We start from the raw sequence: 21,350 nt of genomic DNA, 5'->3' as shown, positions 1-21,350 counted from the left end.
AAAGCTTGTTTGATGTTTCACTGATAGAAAAGAGACCTAAGGGTTTAAGACAGATGTAAATCTGAGCGAGCGTGACGTATGGGCGTACTATGTGAGGAAGTGAAGTGAAGAGTGGGATAAAAATGAACTATACCTGGATTATGAACAAGAATCAGGGTTTTGACACATAAGAAAGAGCAAACCGGTCGGTGCTATTGCAGAAAGAGAACCAGTTTTTTTTTTTTTTTTATAAATTACACAGTACGATCTGTGGAGAAAAAAGAAAGCTTATTTTACAGGGCTAAGCTTAATTTTGTACGTAAAGGCATAGTATACTATTGTGCGAACAGTTATTGCGTGGTGACTTCCAAGTAAGTGTGTCGGGGAAATACATGTGGAAAGACAGAAGATACACCTAAGAGCCACTAGGTGGCGCTGACAGGCCAAACTGGGTATGAGATTTGATACAAAGACTGGAGTGAATGTGCTGCGGCATAGTTAGAACAGCATGATAACCCTCCCCACCCCAGGCGGGTGCACGGAAAACCGCCTAGATGCTGACGTGAGGGGGAACGCGGGTGGTCCCCTGTGAATTTCCGACATGTGCGCTCCGGTCCCTTGATGAAACCACCGTGCGGTGTGGTAGGGACCAGGAGTAGCGCAGTGACTTACGATTAGGCTGGAGAGCCAAGACCGGACCCCCGAAACACGCCGTGCAGCCCGAATCGGAAGTGACGCAGACCTGCAGACACACGCGAACCGGAAATGCTTGAACACTTGAACTCGACGGCAGAGGTGAGTAGGGGCCAGGTGTTTAAGTAGAGGACTAACTCCTTCCACAAATTCAGGCCTAATGGCCTTTCTACATATAGTAAAAAAAGAATGGGCAGCACTCAAAGTAGTAAAAAATACAAAAATCTTTATTTACCCCAGTGGGACATGCGACGTTTTGTCTCTGGACAGGAGCCTTCCTCAAGCAGTGTACAGAGACAAAATGCCAAGAATATATAGCAACATACTCATTCATTAAAATTGGCCAAACGTGCAATTAATTCATAATGGTTGTTGATTAGCAAAACACGTGCAATTAATTGATGATAATGTATAATAAATATCACAAAATACAAAAGACAAGTGACAATATAATTCATATTAAATATAACCCATATTATATATATTACCCTAGTGGTGTGCTCATAAACACATATGATAAAAGAAAAAACGCCATACAATATTAATTACAATAAAAATCGCAATCAATTTCAAGTGGAAATAATAATCAATAGGTGTCAGGTGCTTACTAGGAGGCTTTGCAGGCGGAGGATGGATGAGGAGTAGGAGGGTGAATGGCTGCCATCCCAGATACCGCATGTTGCTCGGCGTGTCCGGAGCGTCTCTGCACATGTCAGGATGACTTCCCTGAATCACTTCCGGTCATAGTCGCATAGATCATTGCACGACTGCGCATTGTAACTCCGACACTGCGTCCATCATGTTTAATGAGGGAACCAGACATCCACAACGGACGTCATATACACTCTGCTGCGCACAGGTACAGGGTGGTGCCAGCACCTACTCACGCCGGCATACCACAGATGGCAGTGCGGGATTGCATGAAGACTATTCCTACCAGAGATAGGTGCAGTCCTCACCCGTGACCCGCGGTCAGTAGCGCAACTGCATGTTAATGCAGGGTGGCTCTGTACCCCCGGTCAAAACCCGCACCTCACCACCATTTAAGAGGGATCTCCTCAATACCGCCCTCATGTGGGCAACAGACTGTGGCCATATACAAAGATAACAAAAAATGAATAATAAAGAAATGATAAAAACTCACACCATACTCCATTGCAAACCATCTGTGATAAAATATAAATAAAATAAAAAAAACACAAAAAATTGGCAATCCATAAGGATTGTGAATCCTTATGGATTACCAATTTGTAATGTAGGTGCTGGCACCACGCTGTACCTGTGCGCAGCAGAGTGTATTTGACGTCCGTTGTGGAGGTCTGGTTCCCTCATTAAACATGGTGGACGCAGTGTCGGAGTTACAATGCGCAGTCGCGCAATGATCTATGCGACTATGACCGGAAGTGATTCAGGGAAGTCATCCTGACATGCGCAGAGACGCTCCGGACACGCCGAGCAACATGCGGTATCTGGGATGGCAGCCATTCACCCTCCTACTCCTCATCCATCCTCCGCCTGCAAAGCCTCCTAGTAAGCACCTGACACTTATTGATTATTATTTCCACTTGAAATTGATTGTGATTTTTATTGTAATTAATATTGTATGGCGGTTTTTCTTTTATCATATGTGTTTATGAGCACACCACTAGGGTAATATATATAATATGGGTTATATTTCATATGAATTATATTGTCACTTGTCTTTATTTAGTATTTTGTGATATTTATTATAAATCATCATCAATTAATTGCACATGTTTTGCTAATCAACAACCATTATGAATTAATTGCACATGTTTGGCCAATTTTAATGAATGAGTATGTTGCTATATATTCTTGGCATTTTGTCTCTGTACACTGCTTGAGGAAGGCTCCTGTCTAGAGCCGAAACGTTGCATGTCCGACTGGGGTAAATAAAGATTGTTGTATTTTTTACTACTTGGAGTGCTGCCCATTCTTTTTTACTTAGTATTTCTGGATTGGCCTTAATCCGTGTTGGGCTGCTGCACACACACACACACACACACACACACACACACACACACAGTTCAGACCAAAAGTTTGGACACTCCTTCTCATTCAAGGAGTTTTCTTTATTTTCATGACTATGAAAATTGTAGATTCACACTGAAGGCATCAAAACTATGAATTAACACATGTGGAATTATATACATAACAAAAAAGTGTGAAACAACTGAAAATATGTCATATTCTAGGTTCTTCAAAGTAGCCGCCTTTTGCTTTGATTACTGCTTTGCACACTCTTGATGAGCTTCAAGAGGTAGTCACCTGAAATGGTCTTCCAACAGTCCTGAAAGAGTTCCCAGAGATGCTTAGCACTTGTTGGCCCTTTTGCCTTCACTCTGCGGTCCAGCTCACCCCACTCATCTTGATTGTGTTCAGGTCCGGTGACTGGAGGCCAGGTCATCTGGCGCAGCACCCCATCACTCTCCTTCATGGTCAAATAGCCCTTACACAGCCTGGAGGTGTGTTTGGGGTCATTGCCCTGTTGAAAAATAAATGATGGCCTAACTAAACGCAAACCGGATGGAATAGCATGCCCCTGCAAGATGCTGTGGTAGCCATGCTGGTTCAGTATGCCTTCAATTTTGAATAAATCCCCAACAGTGTCACCAGCAAAGCACCCCCACACCATCACACCTCCTCCTCCATGCTTCACGGTGGGAACCAGGCATGTAGAGTCCATCCGTTCACCTTTTCTGCGTCGCACTAAGACACGGTGGTTGGAACCAAAGATCTAAAATTTGGACTCAGACCAAGGCACAGATTTCCACTGGTCTAATGTCCATTCCTTGTGTTCTTTAGTCCAAACAAGTCTCTTCTGCTTGTTGCCTGTCCTTAGCAGTGGTTTCCTAGCAGATATTCTACCATGAAGGCCTGATTCACACAGTCTCCTCTTAAGGGCCGTTTCACACGAGCGGATGCCGTGCGTGGCATCCGCTCCGTGAAAGAGTGCCAAGACCCGCTGCAGACTGCAGAGGCACGGAGCAGTAACATGACTGTTAATGCTCCGTGCCTCTCTGTGATCTCTTTACTACGAAATCACAGTGACAACTGTGATTTCGTAGTAAAGAGATCACAGAGAGGCACGGAGCATTAACAGTCATGTTACTGCTCCGTGCCTCTGCAGTCTGCAGCGGGTCTTCGCACTCTTTCACGGAGCGGATGCCACGCACGGCATCCGCTCGTGTGAAACGGCCCTAACAGTTGTTCTAGAGATGTGTCTGCTGCTAGAACTCTGTGTGGCATTGACCTGGTATCTAATCTGAGCTGCTGTTAACCTGCGATTTCTGAGGCTGGTGACTCGGATGAACTTATCCTCCGCAGCAGAGGTAACTCTTGGTCTTCCTTTCCTGGGGCAGTCCACATGTGAGCCAGTTTCTTTGTAGCGCTTGATGGTTTTTGTGACTGCACTTGGGGACACTTTCAAAGTTTTCCCAATTTTTCGGACTGACTGACCTTCATTTCTTAAAGTAATGATGGCCACTCGTTTTTCTTTACTTAGCTGCTTTTTACTTGCCATAGTACAAATTCTAACAGTCTATTCAGTAGGACTATCAGCTGTGTATCCACCTGACTTCTCCACAACGCAACTGATGGTCCCAACCCCATTTATGAGGCAAGAAATCCCACTTATTAAACCTGACAGGGCACACCTGTGAAGTGAAAACCATTTCAGGTGACTACCTCTTGAAGCTCATCAAGAGAATGCCAAGAGTGTGCAAAGCAGCAATCAAAGCAAAAGGTGGCTACTTTGAAGAACCTAGAATATGACATATTTTCAGTTGTTTCACACTTTTTTGTTATGTATATAATTCCACATGTGTTAATTCATAGTTTTGATGCCTTCAGTGTGAATCTACAATGTTCATAGTCATGAAAATAAAGAAAACTCTTTGAATGAGAAGGGGTGTCCAAACTTTTGGTCTGTATTGTATATTATATATACACACACACACACACACACACACACATATATATGTATTTTTTTTTTTATTTTTTTTTTTATAAAACTAAATTTTACCATAATTTTTATATAATAAAATGCAGCCAAAGTAAACTGTGCAAATGCATGACTTTCTATAGAGAAGCAGATCACAAATCCAGGAAAAACACATCCCCTATGCTGATTTTAATGCTGTCCGGGTAGTGTGCAGCCCTATGCATAAGCCCAGTTTGTGACAGAGAGCAACTAAATCGTGGCACCATTAGTAGCCTCTGTTGCAGGTTCCGTCAAAAATACAGGATGCTGTGCTTTCGTGTCCAGTAAGTAAAGTAAACCAGATTCCATTATAGTCAGTGAGGTCTGTCAGGAAACTGTTTCAGTCACATTACAGAAACGCTGCTTCCATTATTTTAACTGTTCTGCTCCCATAATGGACATAACAACGGAAACAAAAATGTCAATGTGATCCCAGCCGTACCCCTTACCTTGGGTCATGTACAGTTACATAGGAACAGGAGGATTTATACCACTGCTTCTGTCCCTGCAGCCTGTGAGCACCCAGTCTCTCGTCCTCCATGCTGGCCAGCTGAGGGGAAGGCTGCTTCAACCTGGAATGTGTCAGCCTATATAGCACAGAGATACAGCCCAAGATATTTTGGAGTGAAATCTGCAAGTAATAACTATCCCTCCTGACCCAAAGGAGTCAGGTTAGGAGTGAGAGGCTCACTGGTAAATTTTCTGCTTCCCATACAGCAGGTTGTGGTCCTAGGTTCCAGGCCCAAAGAAGAGACAGAATAAAAGTTAAATAAAAAGGGGTATCCCCAAGCACTGTCAGAATGTGGAGGGGCCTCTGCCCCAGGGCATCGCCCTTCGTTGTCAGAGCACTGACTGGGACTCCATAGAGCAGAGCAGGGACTTGGCTACTGAAAATTACCAGCAGTTCAATATATCCTACCAGCACCTTAGTGCACTGGGTAGTGCACCTGTGATGTTATCTGTAGACCTGGACCAGACTCACTATTACTAACCTGAGTGAGAGAGTAGCTTAGTATTGAAATACTGACAATGCCAGTAATGATCTGGTAGACACAAGGAAGTATCAAAATCGTATCGATATTGCGATGTATCATGCAACCCTACTTGAAACCAAACAACGGAAATGAAGAGCTGCTCCCTTTCACTTGAATGGGAGTGGTGCTGCAGAAACCAGCGGATGGAGCCGTGTCATTTTTGCACCTGGTTCTAGCAACTCAAGTCCTAAAAAACTGCTGACTGGCAGGGTGCTGATCTTATATTCACATATACTAACAACAAGTAATCAATATGTATATCCTGGAAAACCCTTTAAAGAGGACCTTTCATTACAATAAAAAATCTAAACCAAGTATGCTGACATGGAGAGCGGCACCCCAGGGATCTCTCTGCCCTTACTATTATACCTGGGCGCCACTCCGTTCTCCCAGTATCTTCAGATTTTCGGCTCAACCGGGAGTAGCCTGCTCCTGTTCTCCTGGGTGTCTCCTTCTCCCAGGATGTAGCGCTGGCCAATCGCAGCGCTCAGGTCATAGCCTGAGAGTTTTTGTTTTCTTTCCCAGGCTATAAGATGAGCGCTGCGATTGGCCAGCACTCCAGCCTGGGAGAATGAGACGCCCAGGAGAACAAGAGCAGGCTCCTCAAGGTTGAGTTGAAAATCTGAAGATACCGGAGCCTATACCGGGAGAACGGAGCGGCGCCTAGGGATAATGGTAAGTGCAGGGAGATCCCTGGGCGCCGCTCTCCATGTCTGTATAGTTAGTTTAGATTGTTTTATTGTAGTGAAAGGTCCTTTTTAACATCTTCCTGCAAACAGATGTTCCATTACATCCAAATTGCATTGTTCTTTCATGTCTTGTGGATGACAAGAAACATGTCTATACTGTGGCTAAGCATAGCAGGGCTAGAGAATTCAGAGGAGGGCGACTAAAGTAATAACTGGAATAGGGGGGCTACAGTATCCTGAAAGATTATCAAAATTAGGGTTATTCACTTTAGAAAAAAGACGACTAAGAGGAGAGCTAATAAGAAATGTATAACTATAATCAGCAGGGCTCCAGACTATAAAAAAAATATCAAGGAGCCATTGGCTCCTGACCTGAAAAATTTAGGAGACAAACTAACATTTTTAGTTGCCAAACTTAAAATACATATAATTACGGTATAATAATAATAAAAATAAAAAAACAAAAACACACGCCTTACCTAGGGTTGTCCTGGATACCAAAATTTTGACTCAATTTAGATACCATAAAAAGTATTGCAATACGCAATACCACGTAAAAAAAATATAAAAACACCAAAAAAAGCTGCGTGCATTCCAGATTTTATGGAACGCTAGGACCATAATAGAACAGTCCTAACCAAATTTTTGTTGGGAGAAGGTGATTAAAAACATTTTTTATTCTGTTACAGCATTCACCGCATAGGAGATATTCTGACATATAAAATTGGACAAGGGGTGTTTTTTTTTTTTTTTTTTACTTTTTATTTACCCCCTTAGGAGCTAGAACTTGGGATCTTTCATCCCTTGTCCTATTCATCCTGATAGAGCTCTATCAGAGTGAAAAGGACTACACACTGTCCCTGCTGCCCTGTGCACACAGCAGCATGGAGCCGACTATGGGAGCCAGGACTTCAATAGCATCCTGGCTGCCATGGTAACCGATCGGAGCCCCAGCTAGAACTCCGATCAGAAGCTGCCACTGCACCACCAATGATAATACTTAGGGGATGGGGGGGGCACTGCACCACCAATGATTTTACTTTAAAATGTTGGGGGGGCTGATAGCAGGGAGGAGGAGGAGAGGGGCTATGGCCACTGCGCCACCAATGAGTATCGTTTATGCTTAATACAAATGCAGGCTGCTATGCAGGTGCCGGCCATATCCCATACCCGGCACCCAGCCTCTATGACTGAGCGCTACCATCCGCCACCATTAACCCCTCAGATGCCGCACCTAGGGGGTTAATAGTGGCGGATCCCAGCGCGCAGTTATAGAGGCTGGGTGCCGGGTATGGAATATGTCCAGCACCTGCATGGCAGCCTGCATTTGTATTAAGCATAAACGATGTTCATTGGTGGCGCAGTGGCCATAGCCCGTCCCCTCCTCCTCCCGGCCATCAGCCCATTCGTGGCAGCAGCACACAGGGGGGGGGGACGGGGGGACTGCCTCCTTCTCCCCTGTGCTGTTGAGACGAACATGGCATGCGCTGAGAGCAGAGCGTGCCATGTCAATAAAGTGAAAGCGGCAGAGGTCTAGCCGCAAATGGCGACAAGACTACAAAGTCTTTTCGGCATTTAGCAATTCTAGGACGCATTTGCGACCATTTTGGTCGCCATCTGGAGCCCTGATCAGTCAGTACAGAGATCTCTCCCATCATCTATTTATCCCCAGGACTGTGACTGTGACAAGGGGACATCCTCTGCGTCTGGAAGAAAGAAGGTTTGTACACAAACATAGAAGAGGATTCTTTACGGTAAGAGCAGTGAGACTATGGAACCCTCTGCCTGAGGAGGTGGCGATGGTGAGTTCACTAAAAGAGTTCAAGAGGGGCCTGGATGTATTTCTGGAGTGTAATAATATTACAGGTCATAGTTACTAGAGATAGGTTGACCCAGGGAGTTATTCTGAAAATTGGCTCCAACCTCATGAGGGTTTTACAATGTTACTAGGCAGAAAACTACTCATCAGCAGAAGAGGGAGCCACTGCTTATAAATACTGACTGCACACAGTGAACATCCTTTACTGAGGAGACCAGCAGTGCTGCAGCAGATTAACATTTTTATTTTTATGAAGACTACAGCAAGAAACCCAGTTGGTGATACATAATGAGAATCGCCCAAGCCCTCCTCATGGCCACTGACCAGGTACATGATACCCTGATGCTTTCAGCATTAATGCTAGGTGCATCAGGTACTTATACATTGTGACCAGCATCCGCAGGTGCCCTCCTGAATTTGACTGTATTAGGGGCAGGGCCCATTCAGACGGCCGTAGTGCTTTGCAGATCCGCAAAACACAGATCCCGGCTGTGTGCGTTCCGCAAATTGCAGACCGCATATGGCCACAACCATAATAGAAAATGCCTATTCTTGTCAGTGATTGCGCACAAGAATAGGATATGTTCCATCTTTTCTGCGGAGCAGCAGAACGGAACCGCGAATGTGGACATCTTTTGCGGCCCCATCAAAATGAATGTGTCCGCACCATTTCCACAAAATTGCGGAATGAATGCAGACTCATTCATACGGCCGTCTGAATGAGCCCTAACTGTCCTTGTCATAGGGTGATATTTTGCGCTGCACTGTAGCATTGCTGGTCCTACCTATTTCTATTGTCCCTGCCTACTTGTGGCTTGTGTTGCCCATTCCTACTTATGCTGCCCTGCCTACAACATGGAGCTTCTTTGTTTTTTTTTTCCAGGTCCACTTTAACCCCTTAACAACCCAGGACGAGAATGTTCGTCCCAAATCGCCGGCACTTAGCGCTAGAGGGTTCTCGTCCTGCAGTCGTTCCTCCTTCCCCCATGTGCGGTGCCGTGATTAGCAGAAGAGATCCGGTGGTTACAAACAGCTGGATCACTGCTGCATCCACGCCGATAATGCCGGTGGATTAACCCCTCATATGCCGCGGTCAGCGCTGACCGCGGCATATGGGAGGTTTGCGCTCCCTCACCTCATCCATCGGTCCCCTCGCTGCTGTGGCGGGACTCAATGGTTGCCATGGCAGCGCCAAGCTAAGCATGTATGGAGGCCTAAGACGCAAGAGGATGTATTGTGCTGCATTGAAACAGGGATCAGACCCTGTAATGTTGAAGTCTCAGAGTGGGACAAATAATAAAGTGAAAAAAAAAGTTAAAAGTTTTACAAAAAAATAAAATTTTTATAAAGTTTCAAGTATAAAAAAAAAAAAAAAAAGCCTTATTTTCCAAAAATAAAGTAGAAAAAAATTGTAAAAAAATAGGGAAAAGACAGACATTTAAGATTACACTTACCAGTAATCACTTTTCCATAAGCCCATGACAGCACCCTTGAGAGACCGCCTCCATCCAGGACAGGAAACAGGAACTTTCGTGGAGAGCTCATAAGGAGGAGCATGGCCCCGAGACCACCAGTTAATCGCAAGAACTTGTCCTAGACCACACTCTTCTCCTTTTTTTTTCCGTATATGTATATTATATATATATATATATATATATATATATATATATATATATATATATATATATATATATATATATATATATATATATATATATTTTTTTTTTTTTTTTATATATACTAATTCTATACAGGGTGGGAATAAACCCGGGTGCTGTCATGGGCTTATGGAAAAGTGATTACCGGTAAGTGTAATCTTAAATTTCCCTTTCGCCCATGACAGCACCCTTGAGAGACGACTAGAATAGAAATCCCTTTATTTCTTAGGGTGGGACTACCGCCTGGAGGACTTTCCTACCGAAGGCTAGCTGTTCTCTATTGCCTAGGTCCAATCTGTAGTGACGAAAGAAGGTGCCAGGCGACTGCTATGTGGCTGCTCTACAAATCTGTTCTAAGGTAGCGTCAGCCCTTTCTGCCCAAGTGGTGGAGACTGATCTTGTAGAATGAGCACCAAAGCCCCCCGGGGGAGCCTTTCCAGCTGAAGAATAGGCCAAATTAATGGCTCTCACGATCCATCTGGAAAGGGTTTTAGAAGAGGCTGGGAGGCCCTTATTTTTCCCACTAAACTGAATGAAGAGTTTTGAGGTTTTCCTCCACTGACTAGTAACCTCCAGATAATGAGATAGGCATCTTTTTACATCTAAACAGTGCAGTTTTTCCTCTTTTTCATTTCTCGGATCTTGGCACAGGGAAGGAAGGATAATGTCCTGCGTTCTATGAAACATAGAAACCACTTTTGGTAAGAAGGAAGGGTCTGGTTTAATGAGAACCCTATCATCTAAGATGTTAGTGTAAGGGGGCGAGGTAGAGAAGGCTAAAATCTCACCAACCCTCCTTGCTGAGGTAATTGCCACAAGAAACGCTGTTTTGAAAGACAAGACCTTTATAGGTAACTGTTTAAGTGGCTCAAAGGGAGGTTCTGTGAGGACCAAGTTGAGGTCCCAGGGGGGAATTGAAGGTCCAGATATAGGCCTAAGCCTGCTGATGGCTTTAAAGAATCTTCGGACCCACGGGTGGCTAGCGATGGGAGAATCAAAGAATGCACTCAAAGCGGATACCTGTACTTTAAGAGTACTTGGCCTCAAATTTTTTTCATGTCCAGCTTGCAGAAAATCTAAAATCCTACACATAGATGGGGGATTTAAAGGATTCACTGGATCCTTGGCAAACTTCTGGAAGGTGTTCCAAATCCTGAGATAAATAGAGGAGGTGACATCCTTTCTGCAGGATAGTAAAGTGGAAACTACGTTCTTGGAGAGTCCTCTACTTTCTAGGATTTCCCCCTCAAGAGCCATGCTGTTAGGTGTAACTGCTTCACACTCGGATGATTGACTGGTCCTTGGGATAGAAGATCTTGCCTCTCCGGGAGAATCCAAGGGTCCGTCAAGGATAGCTTCCTCAACCAGGTGAACCAGGTTCTTCTGGGCCAGAAAGGAGCAATTAAGATCACTGTTGTTCTTTCTTGTCTCAGCTTCTGTAAGAATCTTGGAAGAAGTCTTAATGGAGGAAAGGCGTAGAGGAGCTGGTTCGGCCAGGGAAGGGAGAAGGCATCTATCCCTGTTGGTGAATCTCTCGCGCTGAGGGAAAAGAAAAGATGACACTTTCTGTTTTCTCTGGTGGCAAATAAGTCCAGATGAGGATGACCCCAAAGTCGAATTATTTGATCGAACACCATTTGGTTCAGACACCATTCCCCCTGGTCTAGTGTATTTCGACTTAAGAAATCTGCCACCTTGTTTTCTGTACCTTTTAGATGTATTGCCATAAGGGACGGAACAGAAGGAATTATAAGGGAAAAGATATCCGTTGTTAACTGCATAAGATTTTCTGATCTGGTTCCTCCTTGTTTGTTCAGATAGGAGACAACTGTGGCGTTGTCTGAAAAAACCTTTATAGATTTTCCCTGTAGTAAAGGAAGAAACTCTTTTAAGGCGAAAAAGACCGCCCTCAGTTCCCTCATGTTTTGGGAGTCTAGACTCTGCTCTCTTTCCCAAACACCTTGTCTTAAGTACCCTTGGCAACAGGTCCCCCAACCGGAAGGACTTGCATCGGTGGTAAGGGTAACAAAATCTTGTTGTATCCAAGGGAGCCCCTGGGACAGGTTTACGGGATTCAGCCACCAGTGAAGGGACTGGATCACTTGGGGGGTGAGTGTGAAAGGTGTATCTAATGGGCGGAGGGAACCCTGCCACTCCTTCAGAATTTGCCACTACTAGGGGTCTGGAGTGAAGATGGCTCCAACTGACCGCTGGTATAGTGGAGGTCATTCTGCCCAAGACCGCCATTGCTTGTCTGATAGTAGGGTTCTCTGTCGATATCAGGGACTGAACCTGTTGTATTAATCTCTGAATCTTGTCCTGGGGTAGAATGCAGAGTAGTTTCTTTGAGTCCAGTATCATCCCTAAAAAGACACAAACTTGGGAAGGTATTAAATGGGATTTTTCTCTGTTTATTTGCCAGCCGAGGTCTTCTAGAATCTGCACTATTTTTTTGAGGTGTGCTTCTAGAATGGATTTTGACTCTGCTACCACCAGGAGATCGTCTAGGTAAGGAATTAGTAAAATGTCTTTTTCCCTTACATGAGCCATGACTTCTACCATGACTTTCGTGAAAAGTCTGGGAGCTTGAGAAATCCCAAAGGGAAGGGCTGTGTATTGTAGGTGCTGGATGTGACCTCCTATAGAAACCGCGACTCTGAGGAATTTTTGACAGTCTAGCCGAATGGGAATGTGTTAGTACGCATCTCTTACGTCTATCGTAGCCATGAAGCAGCCCCTGAATAGATGTTTTACAACTAAATGGATCGACTCCATTCTGAATTTTTTGTAAGAGAGGAATTGATTTAAATCCTTTAGATTTATAATAGTTCTGAATGTTCCATCCGGTTTGGGGACCAGAAAAAGGGAGGAGTAAAAACCCTCGCCCTTCTCTGCCTCCGGCACCGGAATTAGAACATTTTTCCGAAGTAGGGATGCAATCTCTTGTTGTAAGGCTAGATTTTTCCCCGGGTTTCCTAGAAAATTCGTGATTTTGAATCTGTCCGGTGGGTGGGAGACAAATTCTAGACAAAACCCTTCCTTTATAACGCCTAAAATCCAGGGACTTGAGGAGATTTTTTCCCAGGCGTAGAGGAAGAGAGAAAGTCTGCCCCCCACGGGAGAGAAACCGTCATTGCTGTGATGGTTTAAAGGTTGAGGAGGATTGGGAACTGAAGAGGAACCCCTTGCTTTTCCTATTCTTGTTGTCAGCTCTGAAGTCTTTCCTCTGCCCCCTAAAAAAATCCTTCTTGTTTTTGCGAAAAAAACGTTGTTTTTTCGGGGGTCTGGAGACAGGGAATCCTTTTTTATTGTCCGAGGCTTTATCCAAAAGGTCGTCTAAGACGGATCCAAAAAGATAATCGCCCTGACAAGGAATTGCACAAAGCTTATTTTTAGCCAAATAGCTTGTCTGGCTGAATTTGAAAGAGCAGCTGACCTAGCATTTAATTTTAAAGCATCTGCTGATGTGTCAGAAATAAAGTCTACTGCTTTAAGTAGAGTGGGGAAAACGGCTAACAATTGATCTCTCGGGGTCTTGTTCTGAATGTGAGATTCTAATTCTTCTAGCCATAATTTCAGAGACCTAGCAGTGGATGTGGCGGCAATATTTGGTTTGAACGCTTGAGCTGAGGTCTCCCAAACTTTTTTTAGGTAAACCTCTGCTCGCTTATCCATAGGGTATTTAAGAGAACCCAAGTCCTCAAACGGAAGGGCCGATTTTTTTGAAATTTTTGCAACAGGTGCATCCAATTTAGGAGGTCTGTCCCAGTTTACCGAGTCTGCCTCGTCAAAGGGATATTTCCTTTTTACATTTTTTGGCACAAAAATTTTTTTATCGGGTCTTTTCCATTCCTTCTGTATTAAAAACTTTATATTCTCGTTAACGGGAAATACTCTAGATTTTTTCTGCCCGAGATCACCAAACATGATATCCTGAACGGATCTTGGGTCTTTGGGTTCGTCTACTTTCATAGTCGCACGAACTGCTTTTAGTAAAGCTTCCGTATCATCGGGGGAAAAAAGTGGCCTGCCCGTGGATTCTTCATCCTGGGACGAGTCTGGGCTATCTAGGATTTCTCCTGTATCATTATCCTCTAAGGGATCCGAGTCAGATCTATTAGCCGTGCTTGATCTGGTTCCCAGGGAGGTAGAGGCTACAGAGGGAAAGCTCTTTATGAAATCTTTCAGGGAATCCGAGACCTCCGTCTTCACCATCTCCCTAATACTCTGTAGAAGGGATGGGGACTCCTCCTCCACTAGTTTCTCAATACAACTTTGACATAGCCTTTTCAACCAAGAGGGGGCCAGTTTCTTTTTACAGACGGCACACTCCTTCCCTCTGGTCTTTGAAATTGCCTTTCTAGGGCCCTCTTTTGTAGTCTAAATGCAGGAAGAAAAAAAAAGAGGGAAAGGAGATTTAGCCTAACTAAAAATGAAATAAATGGTGGGGAATGATCCCCCTTACCCCACCAGGAGTACCGGTCTGATCTCATGACCCTCCTGTTGATCGGCGCGTTGGGCACTCTCCTCCTCCATACTGCTGTGGGATAGAGTGACTCCCCGGATCCAAAGGAAATCTGGCTTCCTGTAAGGCTGGCTGGCTGGCTGGGCTGCTGCTGACCGTGCGCCTGTGGGTCCAATCTCCTCGGTCGGGTCCTGCTGGAAATCCTCTGCGGCCTAAGTAGGAGAAGGCACTTCCTACTTCCGGAACGCACGCTACGTGCGTTCCAAAAACCGGAAGTCTCTACCGAGACCCGGATCTCGCTGGGATCGCGAGATTTTGGTTCCCCCTGCGCGAGGTGAGAAGAAGGCCCCGGCCCGCCTGAGCACTGTCAGGAAGGACCGGCGTGCCGAACGCACCTCTCGGTGAGCCCGGGACTGCAGAGTATCGCCAGCGCAGCGTAAGCCGGACCCCAGCAGCAGACACCAGACTCCGGCCAGCGGCTCCTAGAGGAGACTTATGCCGGAACAGGTAACCCCACTTAGAAAAATTCCTCCGGGGCCCTGCAGCCTAGCTTTTCTCTCCTCTTCTCCACGAACCGTCTTCTGTCTAGGACAGGAAACAGGAACTGGTGGTCTCGGGGCCATGCTCCTCCTTATGAGCTCTCCACGAAAGTTCCTGTTTCCTGTCCTGGATGGAGGCGGTCTCTCAAGGGTGCTGTCATGGGCGAAAGGGAAATATTGGGTATCGTCGCATCCGTATCAACCAATTAACCAGCTCTATAAACATATTACATGACCTAACCCCTCAGATGAACACCGTAAGAAATAAAAAATAAAAACTGTGCTAAACAAACAATTTTTTGTCACCTTACATCAGAAAAAGTGTAATAGCAAGCGATCAAAAAGGCGTACGCCCACCAAAATAGTACCTAACAGTCACCTCATCCCGCAAAAAATATGCCCCTACCTGAGACAATTGCCCCAAAAAATAAAATAACGGCTCAGAATATGGAGACACTAAATCATTTTTTTTAAAAAGCTGTTATTGTATAAAACTTACATAAAAAAGTATACATATTAGGTATCGCCGCGTCCGTATCGACCAGCTCTATAAAAATATCACATGACCTAACCCCTCAGATGAACACCGTAAAACCTAAAAAATAAAAACTGTGCCAAAATTTTTTTTGTCACCTTAGGCTACTTTCACATTAGCGTTCGGGGCTCCGCTTGCAAGTTCCGTTTGAAGGCTCTCACAAGCGGCCCCGAACGGATCCGTCCAGCCCCAATGCATTCTGAGTGGATGCGGATCCGCTCAGAATGCATCAGTCTGGCAGAGTCTGTCCTCCGCTCCGCTTAGCAGGATGCTTGCAGTGTTCGGGGGTCGCCTGGCCGTGCGGAGGCAAACGATCCGTCCAGAGTTACAATGTAAGTCAATGGGGACGGATCCGTTCGAAGGTGACACAATATGGTGCATTTTTCAAACAGATCCGCCCCCCATTCACTTTCAATGTAAAGTATGGACGGATCCGTCTGAATACAAATTACACTTAGACTTTTTTAGTGAAATATAATGCAAACGGTTTTGTCTGAACGGATACCATCGTTTGCATTATAGGAGCGGATCCGTCTGTACAAATACCAGACGGATTCGCTCCGAACGCTAGTGTGAAAGTAGCCTTACATCACAAAAAGTGTAAAAGCAAGCGATCAAAAAGTCATATGCACCCCAAAATAGTGCCAATCAAACAGTCATCTCATCCCGCAATAAAGGGGGTTTCAAATGGGACATGGTGTCAAAAAATCTGCCTTCCAAAAATGTTTAGCAAAATCTGACATTCCTTTCCTTCTGCGCCCTGCCATGTGTCCGTACAGCAGTTTACGACCACTTATGGGGTGTTTCTGTAAACTACAGAATCAGGGCTATAAATATTGAGTTTTGTTTGGCTGTTAACCCTTGCGTTGTAACTGGAAAAAAAAAATATGAAAATGGAAAATCTGCCAAAAAGTGAAATTTTTAAATTGTACTCTATTTTCCATTAATTCTTGTGGAACACCTAAAGGGTTAATGACATTTGTAAAATCAGTTTTGAATACCTTGAGGGGTGTAGTTTCCAGAATGGGGTCATTTTGGGGTGGTTTCTATCATGTAAGCTTCACAAAGTGACTTCAGACCTGAACTGGTCCTTAAAAAGTTGGTTTTTTAAAATTTCTGAGAAATTTCAAGATTTACTTCTAAAAACTTCTAAGCCTTGTAACGTTCCCCAAAAATAAAATGTCATTCCGAACATTATCCTAACATGAAGTAGACATATGGGAAATGTAAAGTAATAACTATTTTTGTAGGTAACTGCAGCACTCAAAGAAATCCAAGTCAATGTGAATGTATTCTCAATGAGATGCTGAAATATTACTTGAACATATCGCTTGACAATATGCAAGCTGAATCGGGACGAATGATTGTAATAATTATTCATTCCCCATTCATTTTGTATCGGCCCGTGTGAAAAGTCCCTTAAAATATAAGTAGTGACACTTGTTTAATCGATAGAACTCGTTATTAGTCCGGCATCTGTCCCATATAACAAAGCTCTATGTATAAAAATATCAATCATTTTCACTGGGTACCTTTGCAGTACTTAATTGTTAACTATTGTGCTGAACCCACCCCCAAATTGCTAAAAATGCGCTAGAGAGCTCTAAGGGTACTTTCACAGTTGCGTTAAACTATTTCGGTATTGAGTTCCATCCTAGGGGCTCAATACCGGAAAAAAATGATGTTTTATCTTAATGCATTCTGAATGGAGAGCAATCCGTTCAGTATGCATCAGGATGTCTTCAGTCACTGTACGGTTTTTGGACGAAGAAATTATCGCATGCGCAGACCTTTAAAAATGTGAAAAAGATAGATACCGGATCCGTTTTTCCGGATGACAACCGGAGAGACGGATGCGGTATTGCAATGCATTTGTGAGACGGATCCACATCCAGATCTGTCTACAAAATTGTATCCGTTTGCATACAGATTGCGACGGAACTGCCTGCCGGAATCCAACAACCCAAGTGTGCATTGTGTAATGTAATTAGAGGTCTAGATTTTTATAAAATAAACAACAGCTTTGCCGTGCAGCATCACAACAACATTTTTGAATACTACTCACCGTGATGTCAGCGATTAGAGCGTCCGGGTCATGAATGCCATCAGGAAGGCACTTCTTGTGTAGAGGAAGAGACTCAAGCTTCTTGACAAGACAATGTAAACCTTCAATCTCAAACCATGTCAAACAGTGTGGTGCATTTGGAGGTGAGGGTGGAGTAGACAAAGATGGTGGTGGTGTAAGAGGCCTGTGCACAGAAGGAATCCTGGACATGAGTAGCCTCTCCTCATGCCGCTGCCGAGATCTTTCCCTCTGCCGTCGCTCACGTTCTCTCCGCCGCTGTAAGTCTCGCTCTACCCTTCTCTTTTCTTTCTCTTTTTTACTCAAGCCTTCTTCTTCTTCCCAGTCCTGATCTGATGAGTCATCATACTCTGATGAGGAGGGCGAAGAAGAATTTGAAGATGAAGACGAAGACGAAGAGGATGATGGCGTTTCTGGTCTTCTTCGACCATTTAGCTCCAAATCTGAGGTGAAATAATAAATAACAGTAATTATTTAACCTAATTTATTTTCTGAGGCTGACAAAATGCTGGAGACAGATGATGAAAACAAGCAAAAAGGTTTGGACAGATTTGTATGTGCATTTGCTACTTGATTCCAGGCATTTTCTAAGCCCTGTATAAGGTTATAGTCCTGCGGAAGACCATTAATTCATTAAAAGTATGTAGGTTTACAGCACATACCAGAATTTCACAGTTAAAAAGGGGTATTCCCATCTTCATGATCATATTTTATTTAATTATATAACCCCCAGGGAACATTTGTCAAAATATATTGCTTTAAAAAAACCAAAACCAATGTTCGCTCTATAATTGAAGTCTCCTATTCAATTGTTTATGTTCGCTGCCCATGGATACGGCCACAGATCGCCTGCCGGCCACACTGAGTAGGGGGGGGGGGGGGGGGGGGGGGGGAGAATGGTGTCCTATCAGCGGAGGTCATTATACTTACATTGCTTATAGCAATGCGTCGCACAGACCTGTGAGTTACAAGAAGAAGGAGCGCCGGCCGGCCACCCAGCATGTAAGTATAATGCTGACTAACTGACCATGGCAGCCAGGACTTCAGTAGTGTCCTGGCTGCCATGGTAACCGATCGGAGCCCCAGCATTACACTGCTGGGACTCCGATCTGAACTGCCGCTGCCACCAATGATTGGGGAGGGGGTGGGGGGCGCACTGCACACCAATTATTTTTAATACTGGGAAGGGCGGGGGGCGCACTGCCCACCAATGATTTAAAAAAACTGGGGAGGGCGCACTGGGGGCTGCTATAACGGCATGGGGCTCTTATCGGAGGTCTGATTGGGGGTCATTCATATTGGGGTCTGAGCTGAGGTGTTATTAACATTGGGGATCTTATTAGGGCTGTTAGCTGAGGTCTGATTAACATTGGGGGACTGATTGGTGGTCTGATCTGAGGTGTAATTACTTTTTTTCCGGAGCAGCTTTGAGATAAAATTACTCAGTCTCCCACACTCCTACTGCCCGGCCAAGCGAGCCAGCACCCGAGTCTTCTGAACTGCAAGTACATTATATATAAGGGGAGCCTATAATATGAAAGACAGACATATAGCGCAAATTCCAGTTTTTGTTTACGTTTTATGTTGCACTGAATTTTCGGCGAAATATATAAATTAATATATTTTACAAAAACTCCAGTTAGATCGTATTGGATGCAACTTATTAGGTATTATTGTCAATAGTCCTCTACTACAATTTCTTTCTGTTCCAGGACCAATTTTATCTACAGAAACAAGGGACGGCAATGGGCTCTAACGTAGCACCTCCATATGCCAATAGCTTTATGTCAGACTTTGAGGAGACCCACCTATACCCAGACAACAACTTTAAGACACATGTACAAGTGTGGAAAAGATATATTGACGATATCTTTTGCATCTGGAAGGGTACCATAGAAACACTGCTCGAATTCCATAACTTCATGAATCATATCACACCAGAACTTCAATTTACCATCCATTATGACCACACATCAATCAACTTTTTAGACACACTAGTACAGAAAAATCCAGAAGGTATCCTCACAACTGGTTTATACAGCAAACCCACTGACCCAGGGGTCTCAAACTCAAATTCATCGGGGGCCGCATCAGCAGTTTGGTCACCCTCAAAGGGCCGGTTGTATCTGTAGGACTATGTGTCCACTCTTTATTATGATAAATTATTGTCACTGCATTCAATTATTACTGTTTTTTGTAATAATGTAAGTAATAACTAGCTCTGAAAGCTTGACCTGCAAGCGCTGACTGGGGTCACATAGCATTATACTGATTTATGATGCTATGTAACCCTTACAGTTCTGGAATGTGTTGGATAACACTGACATAATGCTGTCAGTGTTATCCAACACATTCCAGAACTGTAAGGGTTACCGTATTTTTCGCCCTATAAGACGCACCGGCCCATAAGACGCACCTAGGTTTTTGAGGAGGAAAATAAAGAAATATTTTGAACCAAAAGGTGTGCTTTTGAACTAATTGTGGTCTGTGGGTGGCACTTATGGGGGGGGGGGGGGGATCTGTGGGTGGCACTTATGGGGGGGGGGATGGGATCTGTGGGTGGCACTTATGGGGGGGGGATCTGTGGGTGGCACTTATGGGGGGGGGGATCTGTGGGTGGCACTTATGGGGGGGGGGGATCTGTGGGTGGCACTTATGGGGGGGGGGGATCTGTGGGTGGCACTTATGGGGGGGATCTGTGGGTGGCACCTAAGGGGGGGGGATCTGTGGGTGGCACTTATGGGGGGGGGGATCTGTGGGTGGCACTTATGGGGGGGGGATCTGTGGGTGGCACTTATGGGGGGGGGGATCTGTGGGTGGCACTTATGGGGGGGGGATCTGTGGGTGGCACTTATGGGGGGGGGGATCTGTGGGTGGCACTTATGGGGGGGGGGATCTGTGGGTGGCACTTATGGGGGGGGGATCTGTGGGTGGCACTTATGGGGGGGATCTGTGGGTGGCACTTATGGGGGGGGATCTGTGGGTGGCACTTATGGGGGGGGATCTGTGGGTGGCACTTATGGGGGGGGATCGTGGGTGCACTTATGGGGGGGATCTGTGGGTGGCACTTATGGGGGGGGATCTGTGGGTGGCACTTATGGGGGGGATCTGTGGGTGGCACTTATGGGGGGGGATCTGTGGGTGGCACTTATGGGGGGGGATCTGTGGGTGGCACTTATGGGGGGGGATCTGTGGGTGGCACTTATGGGGGGGATCTGTGGGTGGCACTTATGGGGGGGGATCTGTGGGTGGCACTTATGGGGGGGGGATCTGTGGGTGGCACTTATGGGGGGGATCTGTGGGTGGCACTTATGGGGGGGGATCTGTGGGTGGCACTTATGGGTGGGGATCTGTGGGTGGCACTTATGGGGGGGATCTGTGGGTGGCACTTATGGGGGGGATCTGTGGGTGGCCACTTATGGGGGGGATCTGTGGGTGGCACTTATGGGGGGGATCTGTGGGTGGCACTTATGGGGGGGGATCTGTGGGTGGCACTTATGGGGGGATCTGTGGGTGGCACTTATGGGGGGGATCTGTGGGTGGCACTTATGGGGGGATCTGTGTGTGGCACTTATGGGGGGATCTGTGGGTGGCACTTATGGGGGATCTGTGGGTGGCACTTATGGGGGGATCTGTGGGTGGCACTTATGGGGGGATCTGTGGGTGGCATCTTATGGGGGGATCTGTGGTGGTCTTGTGGGTGGCTCTTATGGGGGGGATCTGTGGGTGGCTCTTATGGGGGGGATCTGTGGGTGGCTCTTATGGGGGGGATCTGTGGGTGGCTCTTATGGGGGGATCTGTGGGTGGCTCTTATGGGGGATCTGTGTATGACACATATATAGCATCTTATGCT

The 21,350-nt window shown here is 45.4% G+C and overlaps 1 protein-coding gene across 3 annotated transcripts in view; it reads right to left on the bottom strand.

The window, feature by feature from the left end:
- The window catches only part of KDM2A (lysine demethylase 2A), a 286,076-nt gene that overhangs the window by 123,269 nt on the left and 141,457 nt on the right, over positions 1-21,350 (bottom strand). For all 3 annotated transcript variants that reach the window (XM_044296600.1, XM_044296601.1, XM_044296599.1), the window contains exon 12: positions 17,480-17,940. In XM_044296600.1, coding sequence (XP_044152535.1) covers positions 17,480-17,940 — 461 coding nt within the window. The remainder of the gene's footprint in view (positions 1-17,479; positions 17,941-21,350) is intronic.

The sequence above is a fragment of the Bufo gargarizans genome, chromosome 6 (assembly GCF_014858855.1).
Source record: "Bufo gargarizans isolate SCDJY-AF-19 chromosome 6, ASM1485885v1, whole genome shotgun sequence".
NCBI classification, from domain to species: domain Eukaryota; kingdom Metazoa; phylum Chordata; class Amphibia; order Anura; family Bufonidae; genus Bufo; species Bufo gargarizans.
Note: the sequence above shows the minus strand (reverse complement) of the source record. Positions and strands in the feature narration are given on the sequence as shown.